Source organism: Dasypus novemcinctus, chromosome 10, assembly GCF_030445035.2.
Source record: "Dasypus novemcinctus isolate mDasNov1 chromosome 10, mDasNov1.1.hap2, whole genome shotgun sequence".
NCBI classification, from domain to species: Eukaryota; Metazoa; Chordata; class Mammalia; order Cingulata; family Dasypodidae; genus Dasypus; species Dasypus novemcinctus.
The window spans coordinates 90,996,781-91,019,561 of NC_080682.1; the positions used below are offsets into that span (position 1 = coordinate 90,996,781).

Below are 22,781 nucleotides of genomic sequence, written 5' to 3' on the forward strand. Positions count from 1 at the left end.
ACAGAACCCTCAGAAGACCAAGTTATCTCTAAAAGTGTGGTGTGGAAGCAAAATAAAAAATAATAGGTCGAAAACTGTTGAGAAGAAGGTAGATTTCTGGATCGCCTCCCTAACTCTCTATCCCTCCTCTCACAAGGTAGAAAAAGATCTCCTGTCTGGTGATGATAAAATAGAAGTCCCTCCAGGCACAGTGGAAGGCAGGGATACCATAAAAACAACTGGAAGCTTAAGTGTACATATGCATATTAAGTGCATAGCCAGCCCACTCCCCCCACCCCTTTACCCCCACCCCCAGTTTTCTACTACTTTCTCCTCAAATGCTCGGACCCAAGCCTATTTTCTTCAGGACAACTGACCAACCCAAGAGGAAAACCCTGAAGATCCTGACATTTGGGTTTCCTAACAAACAGCCTAACCAGATCAATCTGCAATGAAGCTCCACGTTGACAACAGCCCCCATGCACAGCTCAGAACTTCCAATCAGCTCTTTGTGCTCCACTAAGCTACAACCAGGGAGTCCCAGTCACTAAGTAAAGCCTCTTGTTTTAGTTTCCTTGGCTGCTCAAATACCAACGCACTGGTTTGGGTTAAATAATGGGAATTTATTCACTCAGAGAGGTTGGGGAAATGTCCAAATTAAGGTGCCATCAAGGCAATGCTTTCTTCTCAAAGACTGGTTTTCTGGGGCTGGCTGCAGGTGATCATTGGTTCTTAGTTTGTCACATGGCAAGGCACATGGCAGCATCTCTGGGTTTCACCATTGCACTGATGTTTGGCTTCTGGCTCCTCCCTCTGTGGCTTTCTTCTGTCTGTTGGAATTTTCTCTGCTTATAAAGGATCCAGTAATAGGGTTAAGAGTCATCCTGATTGAGGTGAGTCATACCTTCACTGAAGTAACCTCATCAGAAGATCCTATTTATAATGGGCTCACATCCACCCAGAGGAATAGATTAAACTTAAGAACACACTTTACTGGGGCTACATACAGCACATTCCACCCTCTGGACCCCAAAAAGGCATGTTCTTTCTCTATGCAAAATGCATGCATTCCATCACAATATATCAAAAGCCTTATGCCATTTCAGAAACCACGCTTAGTACAAAGTCTCATCAATTCAGTAAGGGTGTGGTCTGTCCTGGGGCACAATTTCCCTCCATCTGTGGACTTGTGAGACCTAGAGAACAAGTTATCTGCTTCTGACATACTATGGAGGGACAGGCATAGGATAAACATTTCTATTCCCAAAGGGAGAAATTGCAAGGAAAACAGGGATTGTAGGTCCCAAACAATTCCAAAACCCAGCAGGGCATCTTCCATTAGATTTAAAGGTATCCTCTTGGTCTGCTGAGGTCCCACCTCTTCCAAGTGTTTGTGCAGCAGCCATGCTTTCCCTGAACACTGAGCATTGAGGTGAAGGCCCCACCCTCTCCAAGCAACAGGTGGCCAGGCTCTCTGCAAATACATAGGATGGGTTTGGTGGGGATGGGGGAGATGGGGCAACAGGTTCCACCCTTTCTGAGCACTGGAGTGAAAGCACTCTTCCTGAACAACAGAGCAGAAGGCCCATCTTCTCCAAACATTGAGGCAGACTTACTCTTTCCACACACTTGGGTGGATGCACCCTTTTGGCCTGAGAATATATCTTGGGTCCAAGCTTCAGCCTCTATGGTTCTGTCCTTGAAGTGATTTTTCCTTCAATTTGTCTCCTCTCTGCTCCCTTTTAGTCCACTGGCCACTGGACTAATACATCATTCATACAAAGTATGCAAAAAAAAAATGTTGGTTTGCATGTAGTTCACAGGGGTCCAAAATATCAGACAAAAGAACTTTTCATAGATCCTTCCTGGGTAACTGCATTTCCAGTCCTGACTTCAATGGAAATTGCTGACTGGTTCCATGTTCAAATAACATTCACATGGAGCATTATTCTCTTTGAACTCACTTTCTGGAAGCTCAGAATTGTCCAAACCATCATTGTCTTGTTTATTTGTACCTAGGAGTTCAGTTCTCAGCTTATCCCTTCCTCTTTCATTTCATTATAAGCTTCAAGGAGAATCCAGGCTACTTTCCCCATTTAGCATGGAAATCTCTTCAGTTATATATCCAAATTCATTGCTTTCAAGTTCTACCTTCCATCTCACATCAGAACTCAATTTTTCCAAGTTCTCTGCCATTTTAAAACAAGGATAGTCTTTCCTCCAGTTTCCAATAACACAATCATCATTTCCTTCTAACGTCTTTTTGGAAGTTCCTTTAGCATCCATATTTCTACCAACAGTCTCTTCAAAGCAACCTAGGTCTTTTCTATCAAGTACCACACAATTCTTCCAGCCCCTATTCATTACCCAATTCCAAAGCCACTTCCATATTTTTGGTATTTGCAATAGTTGCACCCCACTCTTGGTGATGAAGGTTTTTGATGAATTTCCAAGAGACTCTGGCTAGCTAAATTAGAGATGGAAATTCTCCCTTCTGACTACTGAAATCTTACTTCTCCTTTTAACGCCTTCAACTGATTGGATGAGACTTTTCTTATTGTTGAAGGCAATCTCCTCAGTTGATTGTAGATGTAATCAGCCATAGATGAAATCAACTTACTGAAGATTTAAGTCCACAAAATATCCTCACAGTAATATTCAAACCACTGTTTGCTTGATCAAACAACTGCATACCATAACCTGGGCAAGCTGACACATGAACTTAACCACCACACCTCTGTATTCATTTTTGTGTTGATATTTAACAAATCTCCACAAATTTAGTGGGTTAAAACAACATCCACTTATTACCTCAGTTTCTCTGGGTTAGGAGTCCAGTGTAGGATACTGGATTGTCTGCTCAGGTGTCACACAGCCGCCTTTAAGGCAGGGGCCTGGGCTACAGCCCCATCTGAAACTTGGGATTCTCTTCCCAGCTTACTGGTAGTTGGCAGAATTTATTTCTCCCAGTTATAGGACTGGAGACCTTGCTTTCCTTCTAGCTGCCTGCTGGTAACTGCTCTCATGTGACCCTAATAGACAGTACTCAACATGGATGTTTGCTTTCTTTCAGGCTACCAGAGCACGAGTCTCTAACTTCCTCTTCTTCAAGGAACCAGAGAAAACTTTCTGCTTTTAAAGGACTCATGTTAGTAAGTCAGGCCCATCTAAAAAATCTCCTTTTTGCATAGTCTCCTGTGCCATATAACATAACCAAATCATGGGAGTGAAGTCCATCGTATTCATAGTTGCAGGGATTACGCAGGGCATGTACACCAGACGTGGGAAATCCTAGAATTCTGCTTATCACAACCTTTAATATGAAGGAAGAGACCAAAAGAAATAAAAATAACTTGGAGGACATAGATAGCAGGTACAGAACTGTATAATTTTCAGATTTTATTAATATTCTCAGAAAATAAGGAAAATGTTGCATTTAAGTAACAAGAACACAATGGTATCTATCTAAAAGAAGCATTTAGAGAACAACAAAAAAGAACTTTTGGAAATTAAAAATATTTCAAGAAAAAAAAATAGAAGAATTCAAAGATCATGTCGAGATAATCTCCTAGAATGTGAGTAAATGTAAAAGAGATGGAAAGTAGGAGAGAAATGAGGAACAATACAGGAGGTCCAGCATTTGGAAAAATAGAAATTTAAGAGAGAGGCAGCAGAGAGAAGGGAAAATCATGAAATAAATCAAGGAAGTTTCTAGATGAAGAATATACCTTCCATCCACTCTTTTTCAAGAAGCTGCTCATATACATCAAGGATGAGACTAAGGTAGGTAATTGAGGCTCTTACCTCGGGCACAAAATTTAAAAGGATACCAAAAACTCAGTAATCAAAGGAAGCAGAGGTGGCTCAAGAGATTGGGTCTACCCATATGAGAGGTCCAGGGTTCGACTCCTGGGGAGTCCCGGTGAGGGCAAGCTGACCCACACAGAATATTGACCCATATGGTATGCTGGCCCACACGGAGTGCTTGCCCATGTGGAGAGCTGGCGCAGGAAGATGACACAACAAAAAAAGACACAGAGGAGAGATAATAAAAGACACAGCAGACCAGGGAGCTGAGGTGGCACAAGAGATTGAGCACCTCTCTCCCACTCTGGAAGGTCCCAGGATTGGTTCCTGGTGCTGCCTAAAGAGAAGACAAGTAGACACAGAAGAACACACAGTGAATGGATACAGAGAACAGACAGCAAGAGCAAAAACAATGGGGGGGGGGTAGAAATAAATAAATAAATCTTAAAAAACAACAACAACAAAAAATCAGTAAGCAAGAAAAAGAATCTTTTAATGAAAGGTTCTTTTTAAAAACAATCAAAATTAAGGCCAAAAAAATCCATGAGGAACAGAGGAACAAAATATCAAAATGTTAAAGAATCCAACAGGGCTGCGATGAAAGGTGATGTAAGAACAAGTCATGCAAGTGCAGGGTAGAATTCTGTCTTTTTTGAAAATGCTGGTATTTTGTCAATTATACAGGTCAGCCCTACGGAAGGTGGGATGGGACTACACAGGGTCATGAGTACACAGAAGTCAGACTCATTTGGGGCCATCTTGGAGTCTGGTTATCACCTAAAAATTATGATATAATTAAATTGGGAGGAAAGTGAGGATTGGAGTATGTGTGTCTGGTGGGATGGTGGTGGGTAGTCAATAGATACTGACACTAAACAGAAAACCCAAAAAGTAATATTAGCATACTATTCAAAGATGTAAAGATAATTAGTAGAAAGGATTTGAAAGTGATTCCTTCTGGGGAAGGGGAAGTAGGGAAGAAAAAGGCAGGAGGTAGGGAACTATTGTTTGTCTTAATAAACTTGTTGAACTAGTTGCCTCTTTAAACTATACGCATATATAAATAATAAAAAAAAGAGTAAATCAATGTTTGGCATTTTCAAAAAAGACTCTAAAGTACTCATCATAAGGAAGGCAAAAGTTTATTGGATTCTATTACATGGATGTGATGGTTCTGTACTATTTTTATGTTGAAGTACTTATGGGTGTGGGTACAAAAATTGTCTCAAGTCTGGGGCCTCTTACTGGGCTATGTCCTTGCCAGGGGACACAGCTGCTCCTTCTCACATAATCCTTATAACTATGGAGCAAGACACAGAACATCCCCAATTGAGAGATACCGATGGATAAAGAAAACAGGTTCATTAAAAGAAAGTAACCAGCCAGCTTAGTCACTTCATAGTTTGTAAAGGCATTGGAATGGACTGAGTACCAGATCCTTCTGCTGACAAGACCAGTGTTCATGTCAGGACACTGAAGTTAGCCCTTATGCTATAGCAGCGTGGTGGTCTCCTCTGGCTGAACTTTTGCTGTCCAGCTTTGCTTTGGCCTGAATCACTATTCCAAGTTGGTGGGTGCAGCTGCTGTGTGACCTATGTGAAGGCCCTCCATCTCCTTGGCTGCAGGAACTAAAAGTTCCATTCTTAAATCCAAACTTTTCCTTCCTCTGGCACTCTATTGCTCTTGCTTTTTCTGGATGGAACTGCAGGTCCATACAACAAGGCAGCCTGGGGGTTGGCATTCAAATGCCCTTAAGTGCTGCTACCCCATTATTTCAGGGAGAGTCAATCTGCTGTTACACTTGGAGGGATTGAGACTCATCTGTGGTTTGAGGCAAGAAAAGGATTTTTCTCCTGCCTACAAGCTGAGTTCCACCTAAGGTCTCTGCCCTGTCCAAGCTAGGTTGGTGAATCCCACCTTGTCAATACCGTGTCCTGTTGCATGAAATGTGGTTGGAGTCATGTGCCTTTCCCACACTGCTCCTAGACTGCTTGTTTCACCCTAGGAAACTGGACACCTTTATCATGCAAACAAAACTTATCATTCAAGTTTACATTTCTTAAGTGCCCTTCCAAGTCTTATCACTCACTATTAAATGCCTAGTTAGGGTGCTGGAGCCCAAAACAGTTTGATTAAGACAAAGTGCTACTTCAATGGACCTAATTGATTAACTGTTAACTGTCCTCAAAAAGGCCGGGCTAGAATTCCATTTCCAAAAGACTGGGCCCCACTGAGAAGGGGTTGTTAATCCTTGTGCTTGGTACCAATGATGGGCCAAGAGTCTGGTTGACCAAGTGCTCCCTAAGGTTAGGGGGAAGCAACTGAGGTTCAGAGAGCAGAAAGTAGCCAAAGGCCCATAGTTAGAATCTGCAATAAGGGCTGCCTTTTCCAGGCATTATACCCTATCACCAAAATATAGACCTGGTTGGGGCCTCCTCTCTTCTCCATCCTCTCTGCTTTCTTGCCTTCATCACAAACACCCTCTCCAGGATCGTTCAGGCATGCATTGTTCTTCACTAGTCAGACCTGATTAACCAGAGTGTGTAGCCAACCAAGATTTTGGCTTGCAATGTCATGGAAGGAAACCAGCTTCTGAGTCTGAGGACCTCCCCTGTGCATGTTCCCTGTGACATCCCAACCTCTTTCCCTGGTTTTTCCCCACATAACCTGAAGTTTCTGAGACTTACCCATGAAGCCTGCTTTCTTGGAAGATTTCTTGGGTGAAATTTCCAGGAGAGATGCCCTTCTCTTGTTTCGTGGAGGTGGATCTCCAGGGGCTTCCTTCCAGTAATGTGCACACTAGAACAGGCTGAGGGACCCAAGCCTTCAAAGCTATAGACTGTCCATCTGTTCTACTTTGAACCCTGAGTTCCAAATCACTCCAGTCAGTTCATTCATCCCCAATCCTGAATGACCCCTCTGGGAGATTAGTTAGCATGAATACTGAAAAGTCCATGGGCTTTGGAGTCAGGCAGATCTGGGTTCAAATCCTGACTCCATCACTTTATAATCTCATCTCATCCCTGACCCTCCTCTTGGACCCAGAGTTTGTCCCCCTTCTCCCCCCAACACCTGTTATGGGTGATTATTCTGCAAAGGAATTTGTTTCCTGGTGCTGTTGCTTCTTCCTAGTCTTAAAGCAATCTCAAGTCTAACCCATCTTGTGCTATGTGCTGGTACAATGATAAGCACTTTATAAGCATTGTTTTATTTAATTCTCAAACTGTTCTATGAGGTTAATGTGATTATTCCCATTTTACAGTTGAGATGGAAACCTTTTGAAACTTGCATGAAATCACACAACTTTTAAAAGACAGGACAAGGGAAACTGATGTGGTTCAAGCAGTTGGGTCCTGCCTACCACATGGAAGGTCCTGGGTTCAGTTCCTGGTGCCTCTTAAAGAAGATGAGCAAGACAGTGAGCTGACATGATGGGCTGATGCGATGAAATGGTGTGACAAAATGATACGACAAGATGATGCAACAAGGAGACCCATTGAGGAAACACAATGAGAGACACAACAAGCAGGGAGTGGAGGTGGCTCAAATAATTGAGCGTCTCCCTCCCATATGGAAGGTCCCAGGTTTGGTTCCCAGTGCCTCCTAAAAAAGAAGATGAGCAGATGCAAAGAGCACACTATGAACAGACACAGAGAGCAGACAGTGAGTGCAAACAATGAAGGGATGAGGGTAAATAAATAAATCTTTTAAAAGAAAATAAAAATCAGGACCAGACCTGGAACCCACCTCATCAAGGCTTGAAAGAAAGCAACATAGTATAATGGAAACAGCAAAAGCTTTGGAGTCAGACAGACCTGAGCTCACTTCTTGGCTCTACACTGACTCCAGTACTTTGTACAGCTCTCTTAAGCTTTCTCACCTTCACTTCCTTATCTGTCGGATGAAGAAAAATGTTCTACAGAAGTATTCTGAGAATGAAATGAAAAGTCTGTTGCCTTGCCCAGAGAACCGTCAGATTTCACCAAGGCCTCTTCCATCACTCTACCATCAAAGCCTAAACAGTCATCTTCCCACTGTCAGGCAGTTCCCAGCGCAATCGGGGGAATCAGCAGAAACGTAAATAGCTACAACAGAAGAAAGAAATCAGTACTGTATGAGCAGCCAATACTGCTAGAGTGACCAAGACAGTGATATTAAATCTGGACTTGAAATATTGTGTCCGGTTTCAGGAGAAGGAAATGAGAACAGAGGGGCCCTAGACTCCACATCTGGTAACCGGATAAGGTGTGGGGTGAGGGATGTATAAATATCCTGTAGACTAAAGGGCCTCACAGTATGGGCGGTGGGGGTACTCAAGCTATGCCTGTGCCCTAAGTTGCGTGTGGGCCACAGTAATTACACTCGCGCTCCAGGCTGAAAGAGGCTGGCCCAGCCCGCCCCCATCCAGCTCCCTGCTGCCATCTGGTGGTCAGCAGAAGCCATGGCCCCAGCTGGAAGGACTCAGGTAAGGCAGCCTTCCTCAAGACAGTAGTAGTACCTCCTTCAGAAGGCAGTGTGAGGGGCTGGGGGAGGGCTGGGGCGCCTGTGGGAAACCTTACTCCCACCGCCCGGAATAGTCAGCACGAGAGAGAGAGAGGCCCAGTATCTCCAGTATCTCGCCTTCAGCTTCGCAGACCATCTGGTATTCTATTTTTAACTGGCACTGTCCTAGCTTGACAGCTTGGAACGCCTTCTCCCGCCTTCTCTTCATCCCTCCTGCCTCTTGAAGCTCAGAACCCTGTGGACAAGACGGGTGGGAGCAGCTCAAGCACTGGTGAACAGAAGCCCCACTCTCCTTTTTTGCTGCCCTTCACTCCACTCAGAGTATTTGGTGGTAGATTTTAGACACATATTGGTTGTGAAGCTGATGAAAGACCCCTTCCAAGTCCTGCTCAGAAGTACTAGTAATTCCGTATCTGTAGTTTTGTATTCTTTTTCTTTAAAACTGCACCCAATTTTATAAGTTTTGGGTCCCACAAAATTTGGATCTGCCCCTGATGGGTGTGGTTCCTTCCCCATCTCCAGTTTAGTCTCTACTTCAATATGATTCTTTCTTTCTCTAATTCACTGTACGACCTAGAGCAACTTTCTTCCCCACTCTGGGTCTCAGTTTCCCTATCTGTTACAAGATGGATTTTCAAGGAATCCCTCTCTCAACGTACCATGCCTGATTGCCCATGCATGTCCCCTTGATGCTGTCATCATTTTCTGTCCTTCCCCATCTGTCACTGCGTGTGTGGAGGGTTGATGCTGCTGGTCTCCACCTCTCTCTGGTTTGCGCAGAGTCTCACAGCCAAAAGGTAGGCTGGGTTCTGGGACTTTTATTCAGGTCCATCCTTCCCACACCCCATCTCCAGGCCTCTTTGTTGTTGCTGGGCCAGTAAAGGTGCTGCCATGGGGCAGAAGTTTGGCCAGGTGAGAAGCTGACATGGGGGAAGAGTGAGTTCACTAATTAACGTACCTTTTTTTTTAAAGATTTATTTATTTATTTCTCTCCCCTCCCCTCCCCCCAAAGTTGTGTGTTCTCTGTGTCCATTCGCTGCCTGTTTTCCTTTGTCAGCTTCTGTCGTTGTCAGCGGCACGGGAATCTGTATTTTTTTGTTGCATCATCTTGTGTCAGCTCTCCGTGTGGGCAGCACCATCCCTGGGCAGGCTGAACTTCTTTCACACTGGGTGGTTCTCCCCACGGGGCGCACTCCTTGCACGTGGGGCTCCTCCACGCGGGGGATACCCCTGCGTGGCAGGGCACTCCCTGTGCGCATCAGCACCGTGCATGGGCCAGCTCCACACGGGTCAAGGAGGCCTGGGGTTTGAACCGCGGACCTCTCATGTGGTAGATGGATGCCCTAACCACTGGGCCAAGTCCGCTTCCCTAATTAACCTACTTAACGTTAGTACACCTATAGTGGTTGGAAAAGCTCCTTGGATAAACTGAATAAACACGCTAAATAAACAGAGACTTAATACAATTTTCCTCTTTTATCTTTTCACCAATATTTTAATAAACATCATCAATATAGTACATTAACAATGACACCATTTAGGAGAATGTGCTCAGGGATCGTGTCATGGGTATCCCACCTCCCACCCTCACTCCCAACTACTACAATCCTGGCACGAAGGTGGGTCTAGGATGACAACGCAGAATGAATACACACAGCCCCAAGTAGCCTCAGGCATTTTGGCAGGGGGTCATGGGCAGGAGCTGACCGCATAGGGAGGGACCACAAATTTTCCTGCCTCCTCGCCTACCCCAAAAAAGTCCAGAAAGGAGGCCCAAGCTGGAAGCCAAATCATTTATTATTTCTTTTAGAGGTCTGCCGAGGGAGGATGGGCAGGGCCACAGTTCTTAATTAGAAAGGGCCGGAACGGGGGCTTTTTCAGTGCAAACAGCCTGTTGGTGTTTTCAGAGGTGGTTATGAAGGGCACAAGGGCACTGTGAGGTCAAACTGGGGGCAGCCTGGGGCATCTCAGGAGTCAGTTCCGTGTCAGACTCGGTATCCCCTAAAAGAGTCAGTGCCATTACTGGATGTGTGTGCGACGGGCAGGTCAGTCGCTGTTGGTGGTCACATTGCATGGGGATAGTCCACTGCTAGGGTCTGTGTCTGTGGACATCCAGGGTCAGTGCCACGTTTTCTATGTGCCCTGCTCAGTGCCAAATCAGGATTGTGCCTCCTTTCCTGTGCAGGTCTCAGTTATTGTTTCCTTTGTGTCGGGTAAGCCTCCTTTCCCTGCGCATTGGGGTCAGTCCATGCTGCTGGGCATCAGTCTCCTGTGTCAGTTTTGGTCTGCGTTTCTTGTGGGTCTGGATGGGTCCCTGCTCGTGGGGATCGGCCCCCACTCCACATCCTACGCTCAGCCAGGCCCCAGCGTGCTGATGGTGGTGTAGCTCAGCCTGGACAGCGAAGCAATGGAAGGGGTGGGCGGGTCCTCGTCTGGAAGAGGCCTGGGGTGAGCTCGAGGAGGCCGGGGGCAGCAGCGGGCACATGTGTCGAGGCAAGCCTGCCGAAAACGACGGTGCATGAAGCAGTAGACGAGGGGGTTGACGCAGGCCGAGGCGTAGCTGAGCAAGTGGATAAAGGAGATCGGGGCGCCCGAGAGTGCGCGGTGTGCACCCTGGCCGTCGAAGGCGCGCCACGTATTGGCACTGTACAGTGGCAGCCAACACAGGAAAAAAAGCACAACGATCACCAGCAACATTCGTACCACGCGCTTCTTAGCCAGTAGCTTGGCCTGGCAGGGACGGGAGCCGGGTCCTTGCCCAGGAGGAGGCGCAGTGAGCGCCGACAGCTCCAGTGCAGGCCGAGAGCGCGGAAGCTGCACGTAGCAGCCATCGTTGTCCTCGCCAGGCAGCCCGCTTTCCAGCCCGCAGCGCCCGTTCCGGTGGGCATGACCTAGGCACAGAGGGTGGGCAGTCAGTGCAGAAAGCAGGGTCTTCCCATCCCCCTGCCTAAGCCACACCTACCCCGCATTCTCCATGCAACGCCCCAAAGAGCCTGAGCACTATTTCCAGCCTCACCTCCCGCGCATGCCCCGTCTTTCCGCCCTGCCCTGACCAAAGCCCCGCTCTGTCTCCTTAGGTACCTCCCCTTCGGATTTCGCCCACCTGGTGCCACCCCACCAGGCAGCTCTCCTTGGTTTCGGACCCGGCTCTGGCTCTCGCTGTCACTGTCACCGTCAAAGCGAAGCCCCAAGTAGAGCTCGCGGGAGATAAGCCCATAGGCCACGGCCATAACCACACCCGGGACGAAAAACAAGAGCAGGAGCAGCAGTACCGACCTGAGACAGAACACGGATCAATCACACGGGGTCTCTGCCCAGTCAAGCAATCACAGATGTGGGGAAGAACCAAAGATGGGAGTTTTTAGGAGTGGTGATCAGGTCCCAGAGGTAAGAGTAAGATTTAGAGGTGCTTTGGGAAGGGCTGGAGACCTGGGGAGGGGCCCAGAATGGGAATCCCGGGGTGGTGGGTGCGGAATAGAAATTGGCATGATAATTCTTGGATCAGCTGGAGGGAAGGTCCTGAGAAATGCTCTTTCGCATCTGATGGAGAAGGTAGCTCCCAGCAACAGGGGTTGGCACCCTCACCAGGTCTGGCGGACCCGCGGACTGGGCCAGCGGTGCACGCACTGCAGCACGCGGGGCCCCGATGGCTGCACGACGGTGTACACGGGGTAGGGCACCATGAGCAGTCCCGACAACAGCCACGTGGCTGCGATCACGCGAGCCGCGTGGGAGCGCGTCTGCCACACACGCGCCTGCAGTGGCCGGCAGATGGCGCTGTACCGCTCCAGGGCGATGGCCACGAGGCTTAGCGTGGACACGCTCACAGACACCCCTAAGCAAGGAAAGAGGAAGGGGTCACCTGGGAATCTTGCAGTACACACTCACCAATGTGACTTCCCACACCCCGCAACCCACCCCCCACCCCCCCGGGAAAGACCTCTACATCCTGAAAGGGCTTTAGGAGGGGAGTAGGAAGGGAAGGGAGGGAGGGAGTTGTCTCACCCACCCATGAGGTAGGAAACCGCCTTGCAGACGACTGTGCCAAAGATGAACGTGCCCATGAGATTGGGCAGGAGAGTGAAGGGCATGCAAGCCACGGCCAGCAGGAGGTCGCTGACTGCCAGGGAGAGTAGGAAGGCGTTGGTGACGGTCCGCAGGCGTCGGCTCAGCCCCAGGACCACGATGATGAGCACATTTCCTCCAACACTCATTAGGAAGATCACCGCGTACAGGGTGACCCTAATGGCCAGCTCCAATTCTGAGTGGGAAAGGGGAGAGGGGGCAGTATCAGAATCTGGTCCCACTGAGGCAGAACCCCCCAAGCCGATTTATCCCTAACCCCCACTACCCAGAGCTCTTCCACACCCCTCACACTCAGTAAATGGTGAACTTGAGTCCTTTGCCCCTCTAACTCCTTGAGGCATCATCAATTAAATAGGCCTAACTCCACCCTTAAGAAAGCCTGTCTCTTCTCAAGGTTTGCTCCAAATCCTTCCTTCTCTTTGCAGCCAAACTTCTTAAAAGGATTATTTGTCTCTTCCGCATCATCCCTCAATCCATTATAATCCACCCCACACCCCATCACCGTTTGGACACTTCTTTCCAAGGTCACTAATCTTTAACTGACAAACCCAAAGGTCCTTTCTCAGCCTACTCTACTTCACCTTCCTGTTGCATTTCATGCTGTTCACCAGAAACCATCTTTTGAAACCCAGGTTGGATCATATTTTTATTCTCTAAAGAAAAGAACTTCATCTACTTCTGCTGCTTGCCACCCCTTAGCACGTCATCAAATCCTCCAAGAACAACCATTCCTCTTTTCTACCTCCTTCTTGCCACGGACCTACTTAAGCCACTGCATGACTCAGTTTCTTGACTATATCATGTGCACTCATGACTCTCTGTCTGCTTATGCTGCTTCTCAGCCTCAAATGCTTCTACTAATCTCCCTCCCCACCACAACCTCATTTTCTATATCTGGCATACTCCTAGTCATCCCTTGTCCTTCGTGACTCAGATAAACTGATACTTCTCTAACACCTTTCTGGACATCTCATTTGGAGCTAATTTCCCCCTTCTGCGACCCATGCATGTTCCTTACACATCCATTAAAGCCCTTTCTACTTTCTACCTTGACTTTTAATTATTTCCAAACACTGAATCTCACTCAACAAACATTTACAGTGGACGCTGTCTGTGCCAGGCATTGGAAACAAAGAGATGAATATGACAAACTCCCTGCCATCCAAAAGTTCACAGTCTAGATGGGAATTCAGATACATAAGCAGGCAATTGCGACACAGTGTGATGCCACACAGGCTGAGGTATGTACAAGGTGCTGTGAGAGCTCAGAGGAGGGACACCTAATGTTGCTGGGCTGACAGAGAGCTGGGAGTGCTGACCCCCGGGGTCATTGTCTATTGGGAGATGGATCTATCTTTGGGCCTCTATATCATAGCCAGGCAGACCCTTGGGCCAGTAGGCAGCTAGCCAAAATTGACTAGAACTAAACTGGACTAAATCACCCACATCCCTGATTCCAACATAAGGGTTATTGGAGCTTGAAGGGAAAGAGGGCAGGGGGCACAGTCTCCCAGCATGGAGGAGAGAAGGGCCCAGAACTGCAGCCCCCTCTCCCACGACCCTGTGCCTTGGCTGCCTCTTGCCTCAGCCTACAAATTGGCACGGTTTTCTCAAAACACTAACCAACTTATTTAGAAGCTGTTCTAGGCATCAAGTAAGTGCTACTTACAAGAGAGCCCCAAATTGAAACCACAGAGAAATTACTTGCCAAAATCCCACAGCTAGACACAGAGAACAGACAACCGGGGGTGGGGGTGGGGGGGGGGCGGGGGAGGGGAGAGAAATACATTAAAAAAAAAACCCCACAGCTAGTGAGGGGCTGAATCAGAATAGAACCCAGATTCCTAAAATGCTTTACCTCCTACCATTCCCTTGCTCCTTTGTCATTCTTCACCCTGCCTCCTAATAGGAATCAAATCTCAACCTGGGGGAAGCCAATGTGGCTCAAGCAATTGGGCTCCTGCCTACCACAAGGGAGGGCTGTGGTTTGGTTTCCAGTGCCTCCTAAAGAAGACAGCAAGCTGGCTTAACAGGCAGGTGTGGCAAGTGGATGCAACAAGATGACTCAACAAGAGACACAAGAAGAAAAACATAATGAGAGACACAACAAAGCAGGGAACAGAGGTTCCCAGTGCCTCCTAAAGAGGATGAGCAGGACGGCGAGCTGGCATGATGGGCAGGTGCAGTGAGCTGATGTGACAAGATGATGCAACAAGAGGTACAAGAGGAAAAACACAATGAGAGAAACGGCAAAGTAGGGAATGGAGGTGGTGGCTCCCTCCCACATCAGAGGTCCTGCGTTCAGTTCCCAGTGACTCCTAAAGAAACAAAGAAGACAAACAGACACAGCAAGTGCAAAACAATGAGGGGGTAGATAAATAAGTAAAATCTTAAAAAAAAAACACACACACCAAAACCTCAACCTGAGTGCCTCTCTTAAGGTACTGCAGTCTACCATGACATTTCTTACTGTGTTGTAACTTTTAATTCTCTCTATCCTTCACTAGACTATGAGCTTCTTGAAGCTAGGGACCATGTCCATCTTGTTCTCCAGTATATCCCTAGCACTCAGCATAATGTCTAGCACAAAGGAGGCACTCAATAAGTGGTTTTTAATGAACTTGAATGAATCTGTCCTACATTTATGTGCACCAGCCTTTTCTCTCCTTAACCATTCCTCACCTCTGTGCCCCTAAAATTCCATCATGTCTTCTCTCTGCCTCTGTCTCTTTGGAGACATATTTTGTAGGATCCTGGGCAGGCAGTGATTTCTGGTGCCTTACTTTTGCTATTTTATATATATATATATATATATATATATATATATATATATATATATATAAACCATCTGTGTCTCATTTGAAGCTGGGCCCCCCCTCTGTAGGGAGTTTGACAAATTTGAGGGGTGTGTGTATATGTATGGGTCAACTAAAGAAACTTTGGGAAGGGTATCTCCTTCAGAGAGGTCCTTTGACACAGAAAAATAGAGTTGGTGGTTTATCTTGTACTTGGGGCCCTCCTCCCCTCAAACACTCCCTCTCATTCCCTCCCTCTCCTTAATTTCTCTAGTTCCATCATCCTTGTCTGAGTACCTCTCTTTAATTCTTTTTTCTTAACAAATCAATTTTATTGATACTTATTAATAAAGCATAAATCCATCCAAAGTGTACAATCAATAGTATTTGGAATAATCCCATAGTTGTGCATTCATCACTTCATTTATTATTATATTGAAAATGAAATAATGTGTCTTCGTTATTCCAATAATAATAAAGATAAAAACCTCATCACCTTTCAATCTCTATATGCTTCCCCTGCTATACATAACCGCTATTCTATTTCCATCTCTATAGTTTGTGTTTATACTTTGTAAAACACAGTCTTACATGTACATTACCCATATTTGTATTTCACTTTCACATGAGGTTTCACTATGTTACATAGTCCCATGTTACATTTTTTAACTTTCCATCTAGTAATATGCTTGTCCTTAGACTTTCCCTTTCAACCACTGTCATACCTATGTAATAGGTCTGCTAGTCACAAACACCATGATGTGTTCTCACCATTTCCATTCATTTCCAAAGATTTACAGTTGTTTAACCAATTCTGCACAGATTAACCCTCAGCTTTCCATTCTCTACCCTCATTCTATTTTCAACTAATTTTTGATGCAATAGCCACACCTTCTCAAGTTTGTATACCACTCTGAAGTATGCAAAGCACATTTCTCATGCATTCATCCAGCTGCTGTGTCCCATGCATCTATCCTTGAGTTTGGCTCATTGTGGTGGAACAGAAAGGTGAGATGAGGCCCTACTTTTGTGAAATCCCCAATCTGTTTTGGGCTTCCTGAAAAATTAAAGGACAAGGTCCTAATAAAAATGGCCAACAATTGTGCAGTGCTTTGCTGTTTTTACTGGGCATTCCTAGCTATTACCTTATTCCCAGCAACCACTATGTCTCATGCTCTTTGCTATGAAATAGTTAGAAGGTATGGAAAAGACTAATTAAAAGCAATCTTAGAATTAAAATGTTTGTATGTGTGTGTACCCACATGTATTTGTGACAGAATGCAAGTAACAACAGTGGCCACAGTGACTAGGAACCTAAGGCAGGGAAGGAACGATGGGACTTCCTTGATGGTTTACCCATGGGCATTAGCTTGGTGGGGATGAGAGAAAAACAGAAAATCAGACACTCAGAAGACAAGGATGGTTAAGTTCTGCTTCTGGAATCTAGAGAATTCCCATTTGTTCTGTCCTAATGATAGCAGAGAAGTACAAGCAAAAAAATCCAGACAATATGACTTAAAGGGAAAACTAGGTTTTTCTAAAAAAGAACTTCTCAAGACACGGAAGCTGCTCATGCCTCAAAGCCTGCCTCCTACTGGTGGGTTGGAGCTGGTCACCTCGGGGCAGACACCAAAGTAATACCCATGTCACTGTGGTGAGCATGGATAGCCTCCAGCTGACTGTGGATAACAGCTGGGTGAATAGGGGATCTCCAGGTGTCAATGGGTAATAACTGAGGAGCAGAAGTAGTACCCCAGCAGAGGTAGGTAGTATCAGAGGAAGCATTAGATAAGACTTAATCTTTGCAAGCAAAACCTGTGTTTCTGTGGGCTTATCTGGAGAAGGGTACCATCTATGTGTCTATGGGAATATCTAGTTGAGTGTGGTAACATTTAAGTGTTGGTAATATCTGAATAAGTGCTATAAAATTTGTAGGGCAAGGATCATATGCAAGTATTTGTAGATAACATTTCATTTTGTCTCTTTGTTTTGTGTTTAGGAGGTACCAGGGATTGAACCTTGTACATGGGAAGCAGGCGCTTAATCACTGAACTACATTGGCTCTCCTCATTTTGTCTTGAGGAAGCATGGGTTACCTCAGGGATCTGTGGGTAATAACTGTGAATGGGGGAATAGCCAGGTGATGATGGTAATAGCTGGGGGAGCAGAAATATTATCCAGGTATGTGTGGGCAATATTTGAGTGACTATGGCTGTCACCTGGTTGAGAGAAATAACAGTGCCTAGGGGAGCAAAGGTAATATTCCAATCTTCACAAGTAAACTCTGCATGCATGGGAGTAATGTCTGTAATTTTATGGGCAATATCTGGAGAGGGGCTATCTGAGTGAGCATGGGTAAATCTGATTTTGTGTAGATTACAGTACAACGAAAGTAAGTGTTTGATGGAGGGATAACATTTAAATGGCTGTGGGCAATATTAAAGTGAGTGTGGCTAACACCTCTGTTTCTGGGTTAGCATGTGAGTGAATATGGGAAAACCTTAAATGGACCATCTCAGAATAAGGGTGAGTAACTTCCACGTTTCTCTTAGTAACATTTGGATGAGCATGGATGATGCACGCACCTCTAACTTCCGACTGCCTGGGTAACATCAGAATCTGTATGGGTAACAGCATCCAGATGAGTGAGGCCAATGCTTGCACCTGTGCTCTGAATCACTTCACATCCTGTTTTCTCAGGGATCCTTGCTCTATTGACTATCCCCTCTCTCTTCTGCACCTTCAGCCTTCCAATGCCCATCGATATATTTTTTTAAAGATTTATTTATTTATTCCCCCTTCCCCAGTTGTCTGCTCTCTGTGTCCATTTGCTGTGTTTTTCTGTGACTGCTTCTATCCTTATCAGCCACACCAGGAATCTGTGTTTCTTTTAGTTGAGTCATCTTGTTGTGTCAACTCTCTGTGTGTGCTGCACCATTCTTGGGCAGGCTGCACTTTCTTTCACGCTGGGCGGCTCTCCTTACAGGGCACACTCCTTGTGCGTGGGGCTCCCCTACATGGGGGACACCCCTGCGTGGCATGGCACTCCTTGCACGCATCAGCACTGCACATGGGCCAGCTCCACATGGGTCAAGGAGGCCCCGGGTTTGAACTGTGGACGTCCCAAGTGGTAGGCGAATGCCCTATCCATTGGGCTAAGTCTGCTTCCCCATCGATATTTTTTAAATGCTCTTGCTTCTACTACTCAATCCCCCCAATATCCAAAGTACAAAACGACACAAACCTACAAAACCTTGCTCAGCCCCACGCCTTTTCTACCACTATCCTGATTTTGTTTTTGGTTTTTGTTTCTCTCACTCTCCAAACTTCTTGGAAGCTTCGTCTACACACCCTGGTTCGTTCCTCCCCACCCCCAAGGCCGGTCTTCAACCTACTGAAGTCAGGCTTTAGCATCCACAACTCTTCCTAAGGACTTCCTTGTGATTGAACCCAAAGGACAGTATTCTGCCCTTATCCGACTTGATTTATTGACAGCATTTGACATCATTTACCCTACCCTTGAAACTCTCTTTTTCTTGGCTTCTGGAAGGATATAGCTCCAATCTCTCTGGTTTTTGAATATTGACTTCTGCAGCATCCTGCTGCAGGATCTCTTTTCATTCCACACAATCTTTGGAAGATGTTATCTATTCCCATGATCTCCACAGGCAAAAGCTTTTCAAGTGTGTATTTCCAGTTCATACCTCTCCCCCAAATTCCAGACCCATGGACTCAACAGCTTTCGGAACAACTCCATCTAGGTGCCCCACTGACATTTGAACTCAGTGGGCCCTGAAGTGAACTTATAATCTCCTCTTCCAAATCTGTTTCTGTTGCTTTGTTATCCTTCTCACTGAATATGACCAACATCCACCTAAATGCTCTAGCCAGAAACCTGGTTGTCATCCCTTGACCTCTCCCTCAGTCTCCACTTCTAATCAATAACCAAGTCCTGTTGATTCTTCCTTCCAAAGCAGCTCTCAAATCCATTCACCTCTCCCCGTCTCCTCTGCTACTACCTTCAACTAAGCCAGCATCATCTTTCATCTGGACCACTGTAATAGCCTTCTAAAGTATCCCTCTGCCTTCCGTCTCAAGCCCTCTAATCTATTCTCTACACTACACAACCAGTCCAGGCTAAAAACTTTTCAGTAGTTCCCAAGGCCGTCAGGGTAAAATCTACACTCCTTAGCTGGGTATACAAGATTCTCCAGAAGCCCTCTAGGCTGTTGTCCAGCCAGAGTGTTTATTATTCCCCCCTTAAGGTACATGTTACAGCCACTAAAAAATATGTCACATTGAATAAAAGTGACATGGATTTAAACTCTGGGCTTTCACACATACTGTTTCTCTGCTTGGGATGTTTTTTCTCTTCTGCCCCATTCATCTTTCTGGCTTTCCTCATCATTCTGATTTCAATTTAGACACCACCTCCTCAGGAGGCGGCCCTACATTCCCAAGACTGGGCTGGGCGCTCCCCTTCTATGTGCCCACAGCCCAACCAAAGCATTTCCATCTTGTGCTGCAATTCCTTGGTTACTCGTCTGTCTCCCCGACTACACTGTGAGCTCTATGAAGCAGGTACTTTGTCAGTTTTGTTCAGTTCACGTCCCTGGTGCCTAACATAGCCTCTTTGTTCAAAAATTTTTGAATGAGAGAAACTGAGTATAACAACTGAGTTAGGAAAGCGTGTTATTTTGTGGAGTAAATAAGTACTTAGACTATAATTGTTCCAACTTTCCTTTTGAGCTTGGAATAATTTCCTTCTGCTTAACTCCTTCACCTCTCCTGGAATCCCCCTCTTTCCTTTTCTGCCTACTAGACTCCAACTTCAAGATCCAGCTCCCAGGTTCCTTTCTCTGTGATGTTAGTGGACTTAATCAGGCTGCACTAATAATTTCTTTCCTTTGTGTGCCCACAAGTCAGCCCCTATCATAGAACTTAACCATAGTGACTGATTTATCCACTGGTTTGTCTCTCCTCTGTACTTGACTAGGGACCTGTGAGAGCCCAGACTGGGTTGATTTCATCCTGTGTTCCCAAAACCTAGCCCAGGGGCTTGGGCAGCAAATGTTCAGTAAACATTTAAGGAACAGAGGGATTCAAGAAGGGAAAAAGATGTATCTTTAGTTGGATTATCAAGAAAATGCTAATGTGAGCTGATGGGAAGAGTGAAATTCATTTGGGGGGACCTGGGTGATTGGAAGCAGTCTGAGGAGTGTAAGATGAGTGGAGAAGAGGTTGGCACAAAGGGATGGAACCAGGTTCTAGGAAGGTGAGTCCTAAGGAGAGGCAGGCTAGGGAGGGGGTGTGGAAGGATTCAGAGGCATCACTTGGACACAGAGAAAGAGAGGGTACAGTGTTCTGAGAACTCCAGCTCGGGAGGCAGAGCGGTTCGGGATGAGTGAAATAGAGGCAGGCAGCTCTGGGGAGCCAGCACCCAGGGTCCTACTTAATTCAGATATGAGGCTCTCATTTGGGAAATCTGGGGGTTGGGGTGGGGAACACAGGAGATAACAACTGTAACTTCCCATCAGGCCTTCCAGAGTGCTCCTTGCCCCAATCTTGCTCCCTTCTTTTCCTCAAACTTGCCTTCCTTGCTTTCTTCCCTTCCCCAGTATGGCATTGCGGATGGGATGTAAAAGGAAAAGAGGGACCTGGACGATTTGGCAAGAGGAGGTCCTTGCCTCCCCACTGTCCGTGTCAAGGAGAGGGAATGTGTGTTGGGGAGGGGGGTTTGTTTTCAGGGGAGGGCTGTGAAGGGGCTGTGAGATGATGGCGTTTTAAGACTTGTGCGGCCGCGGATACGAGGCGGACTGTTTGCGGGGCTGAGAGAGTACTATGAGCAGGACGGTGTGGGCGTCTGAGAAGGCATTGTAGAGGCGGGGGGGGGGGGGGGGGGGCGCTCTGTTAGTGCCATGAGGTGCTGGGGGAAGGAGCTTGTGATGGGGGCTGAGGGAGACACCCACCTCGTGTCCCGGTTCCGCGGATGCGAGGGGGCTCGCAGCTGTGGTTGCCGGCACTGCTGCTGTTGAGGAGGAGGCCCCCAGGACGGCACAGAGAAGCCCCCGGCCCGGGTCCGGATCCCAGCACGCTCCGGTTCAGCCGTGGTAACTCCATGGTCCCGGCCCGGCCCGCCGCCTCGCTCAGCTCGGCCCGGCGGACTCCTGCTGCGGCTCCACCTGCTCTCGCTGCGATTCCGGCTCAGGCTCCCGCCCCCGAAAGCCCCCACCCGCGCCCAGCCTGTCCCCGCCCCCGGCCCTGGCCCCTGCCTTCCACTCCCCCTCCGCGCAGCCCGCCTAGGCTCCCGCCCCTCCCACGCTCGCGACCGCATCTGTCCCACCAGGTGACACTTCTGCTCACCCCGCCCCGCCGTGTGACTGTCCTTCAAGGCTCGCCCCCTTGGTAGAAGTCTCCAGGCTTCTCTTAGAGATTTCCTCCCCGTCCGCCCCGCCCCCCCGGGTTCCGGGGAATTTTAGGCTTTCCCTGGGCTCTGTGTGTGTGTGTGTGTGTGTGTGTGTTGGCGGGGGAAGGAGTTGCGAGAGGGAGACTTAGAGGGTAAGTTAGGGCGCGGCTGGGGCGGGGTGCTGCCTCTCTCCCGGGTGGAGCAGGGACTTGGAGGTGTCGTCGGAGGCGGGGACCGGTTGAGGGGGTCACTGGCTGCGGCGCAGATGCCTCAGCAGGTGCGGAGCGCCGCGGTTACCAAACTGTGCCGCAGTGGCCCCAGCGATCGCTGCGCTGTCGCCACGGCAATGCCCTGCAGCTCCTCGCCGTCCGCTTGGAGTAACCGCTGCTTCTGCCCCCACGCCCTCCATCTCCTACTGCCCAATACCTTGGCTTGCGTCCAAGGCTCCCTCCGCAGCGGGCGGGAATGAGGGTGCGGGACATTTGTCCCCAGGGGAGACCTGGAGGGAAAAGGCTGCTCGGAGGAAGAGTCTGACTTGGGTATTAGGAACGGCCAGGGGTGGTGACCACTGCCCAGACCGAACGGGGCTGGGGTGGAGTATAGTTCCAACCTTGGCCCAGCTCAGGCAAAGGAGGGGAGGAGGCGGCTTCCTTTCCCCGCGGTCTCCAGGCAGCGCCCACCCCTCCCCGACACGATGACGCACTGTTTGCTCTCAATGCAGGTGGAGCCGCCTGTGTGGGGCCTCAGGTTCCCACAAGAGGGGGCCGGAAGGTGGCTGGGTCACTGGGGTGAAGCAGGTACAAAGCTGAAGGGGGCGTGTGCAGGCTCTGAGGTGTGTTCAGTTACTTGGAGCGGGACTTGCATCCCTAATATTTCAGCCCAGGGTGCTATCCCCTGTGTCTGTTCCAAAGAAACTCACGTCCTCTGGCCCCCATCAGTAGTTGAGCTGGGGGCATCAATCAAATTGCAGATTAAAGTGGGGCTGGGGAGAGTCCTTATCCAGGCTGTTTTGCAGGGAAGACCTGGTCCAACCAGCCTGAGTTTAAGGTGATTGGAGCATTGAAGGAGAGTCTAACTGGGGCAATGAAGGAGAGCCTGAGCCTGGGGCTGGGTGGCGATGTCCTTGGCTGCTCCCCCTTCCCTTCCTCCTGGCACTGCCTGTCAGAGAACCTGGACCGGGGGAGCCTATCTTGCTGTTTATTCAG

The 22,781-nt window shown here is 47.7% G+C and overlaps 1 protein-coding gene across 1 annotated transcript; it reads right to left on the reverse strand.

Annotated features, from left to right (window-relative positions):
• Positions 1 to 9,763: 9,763 nt before the first annotated feature.
• CCKBR (cholecystokinin B receptor) lies at positions 9,764 to 22,209 on the reverse strand. Its single transcript, XM_012528408.4, has 6 exons — positions 21,534 to 22,209; positions 21,140 to 21,361; positions 12,299 to 12,550; positions 11,875 to 12,124; positions 11,393 to 11,565; positions 9,764 to 11,180 (listed from the first exon to the last, which is right to left on the reverse strand). Exons 2-6 carry the CDS (start codon positions 21,288 to 21,290, stop codon positions 10,642 to 10,644), a joined length of 1,365 nt encoding a protein of 454 aa, XP_012383862.1. The 5' UTR covers positions 21,291 to 21,361; positions 21,534 to 22,209; the 3' UTR covers positions 9,764 to 10,641.
• Positions 22,210 to 22,781: the final 572 nt, after the last annotated feature.

What these genes read in the sequence shown, in the direction of transcription:
- CCKBR (XM_012528408.4), bottom strand. Translation starts at nt 21,290, where the DNA reads ATGGAGTTACCACGGCTGAACCGGAGCGTGCTGGGATCCGGACCCGGG. An exon ending in CCGCGGGTCCGCCAGACCTG is followed by an intron (nt 11,566 to 11,874) that starts GTGAGGGTGCCA and finishes GTTCTGTCTCAG; the next exon opens with GTCGGTACTGCTGCTCCTGC. An exon ending in GCCTGGTGGGGTGGCACCAG is followed by an intron (nt 11,181 to 11,392) that starts GTGGGCGAAATC and finishes CTCTGTGCCTAG; the next exon opens with GTCATGCCCACCGGAACGGG.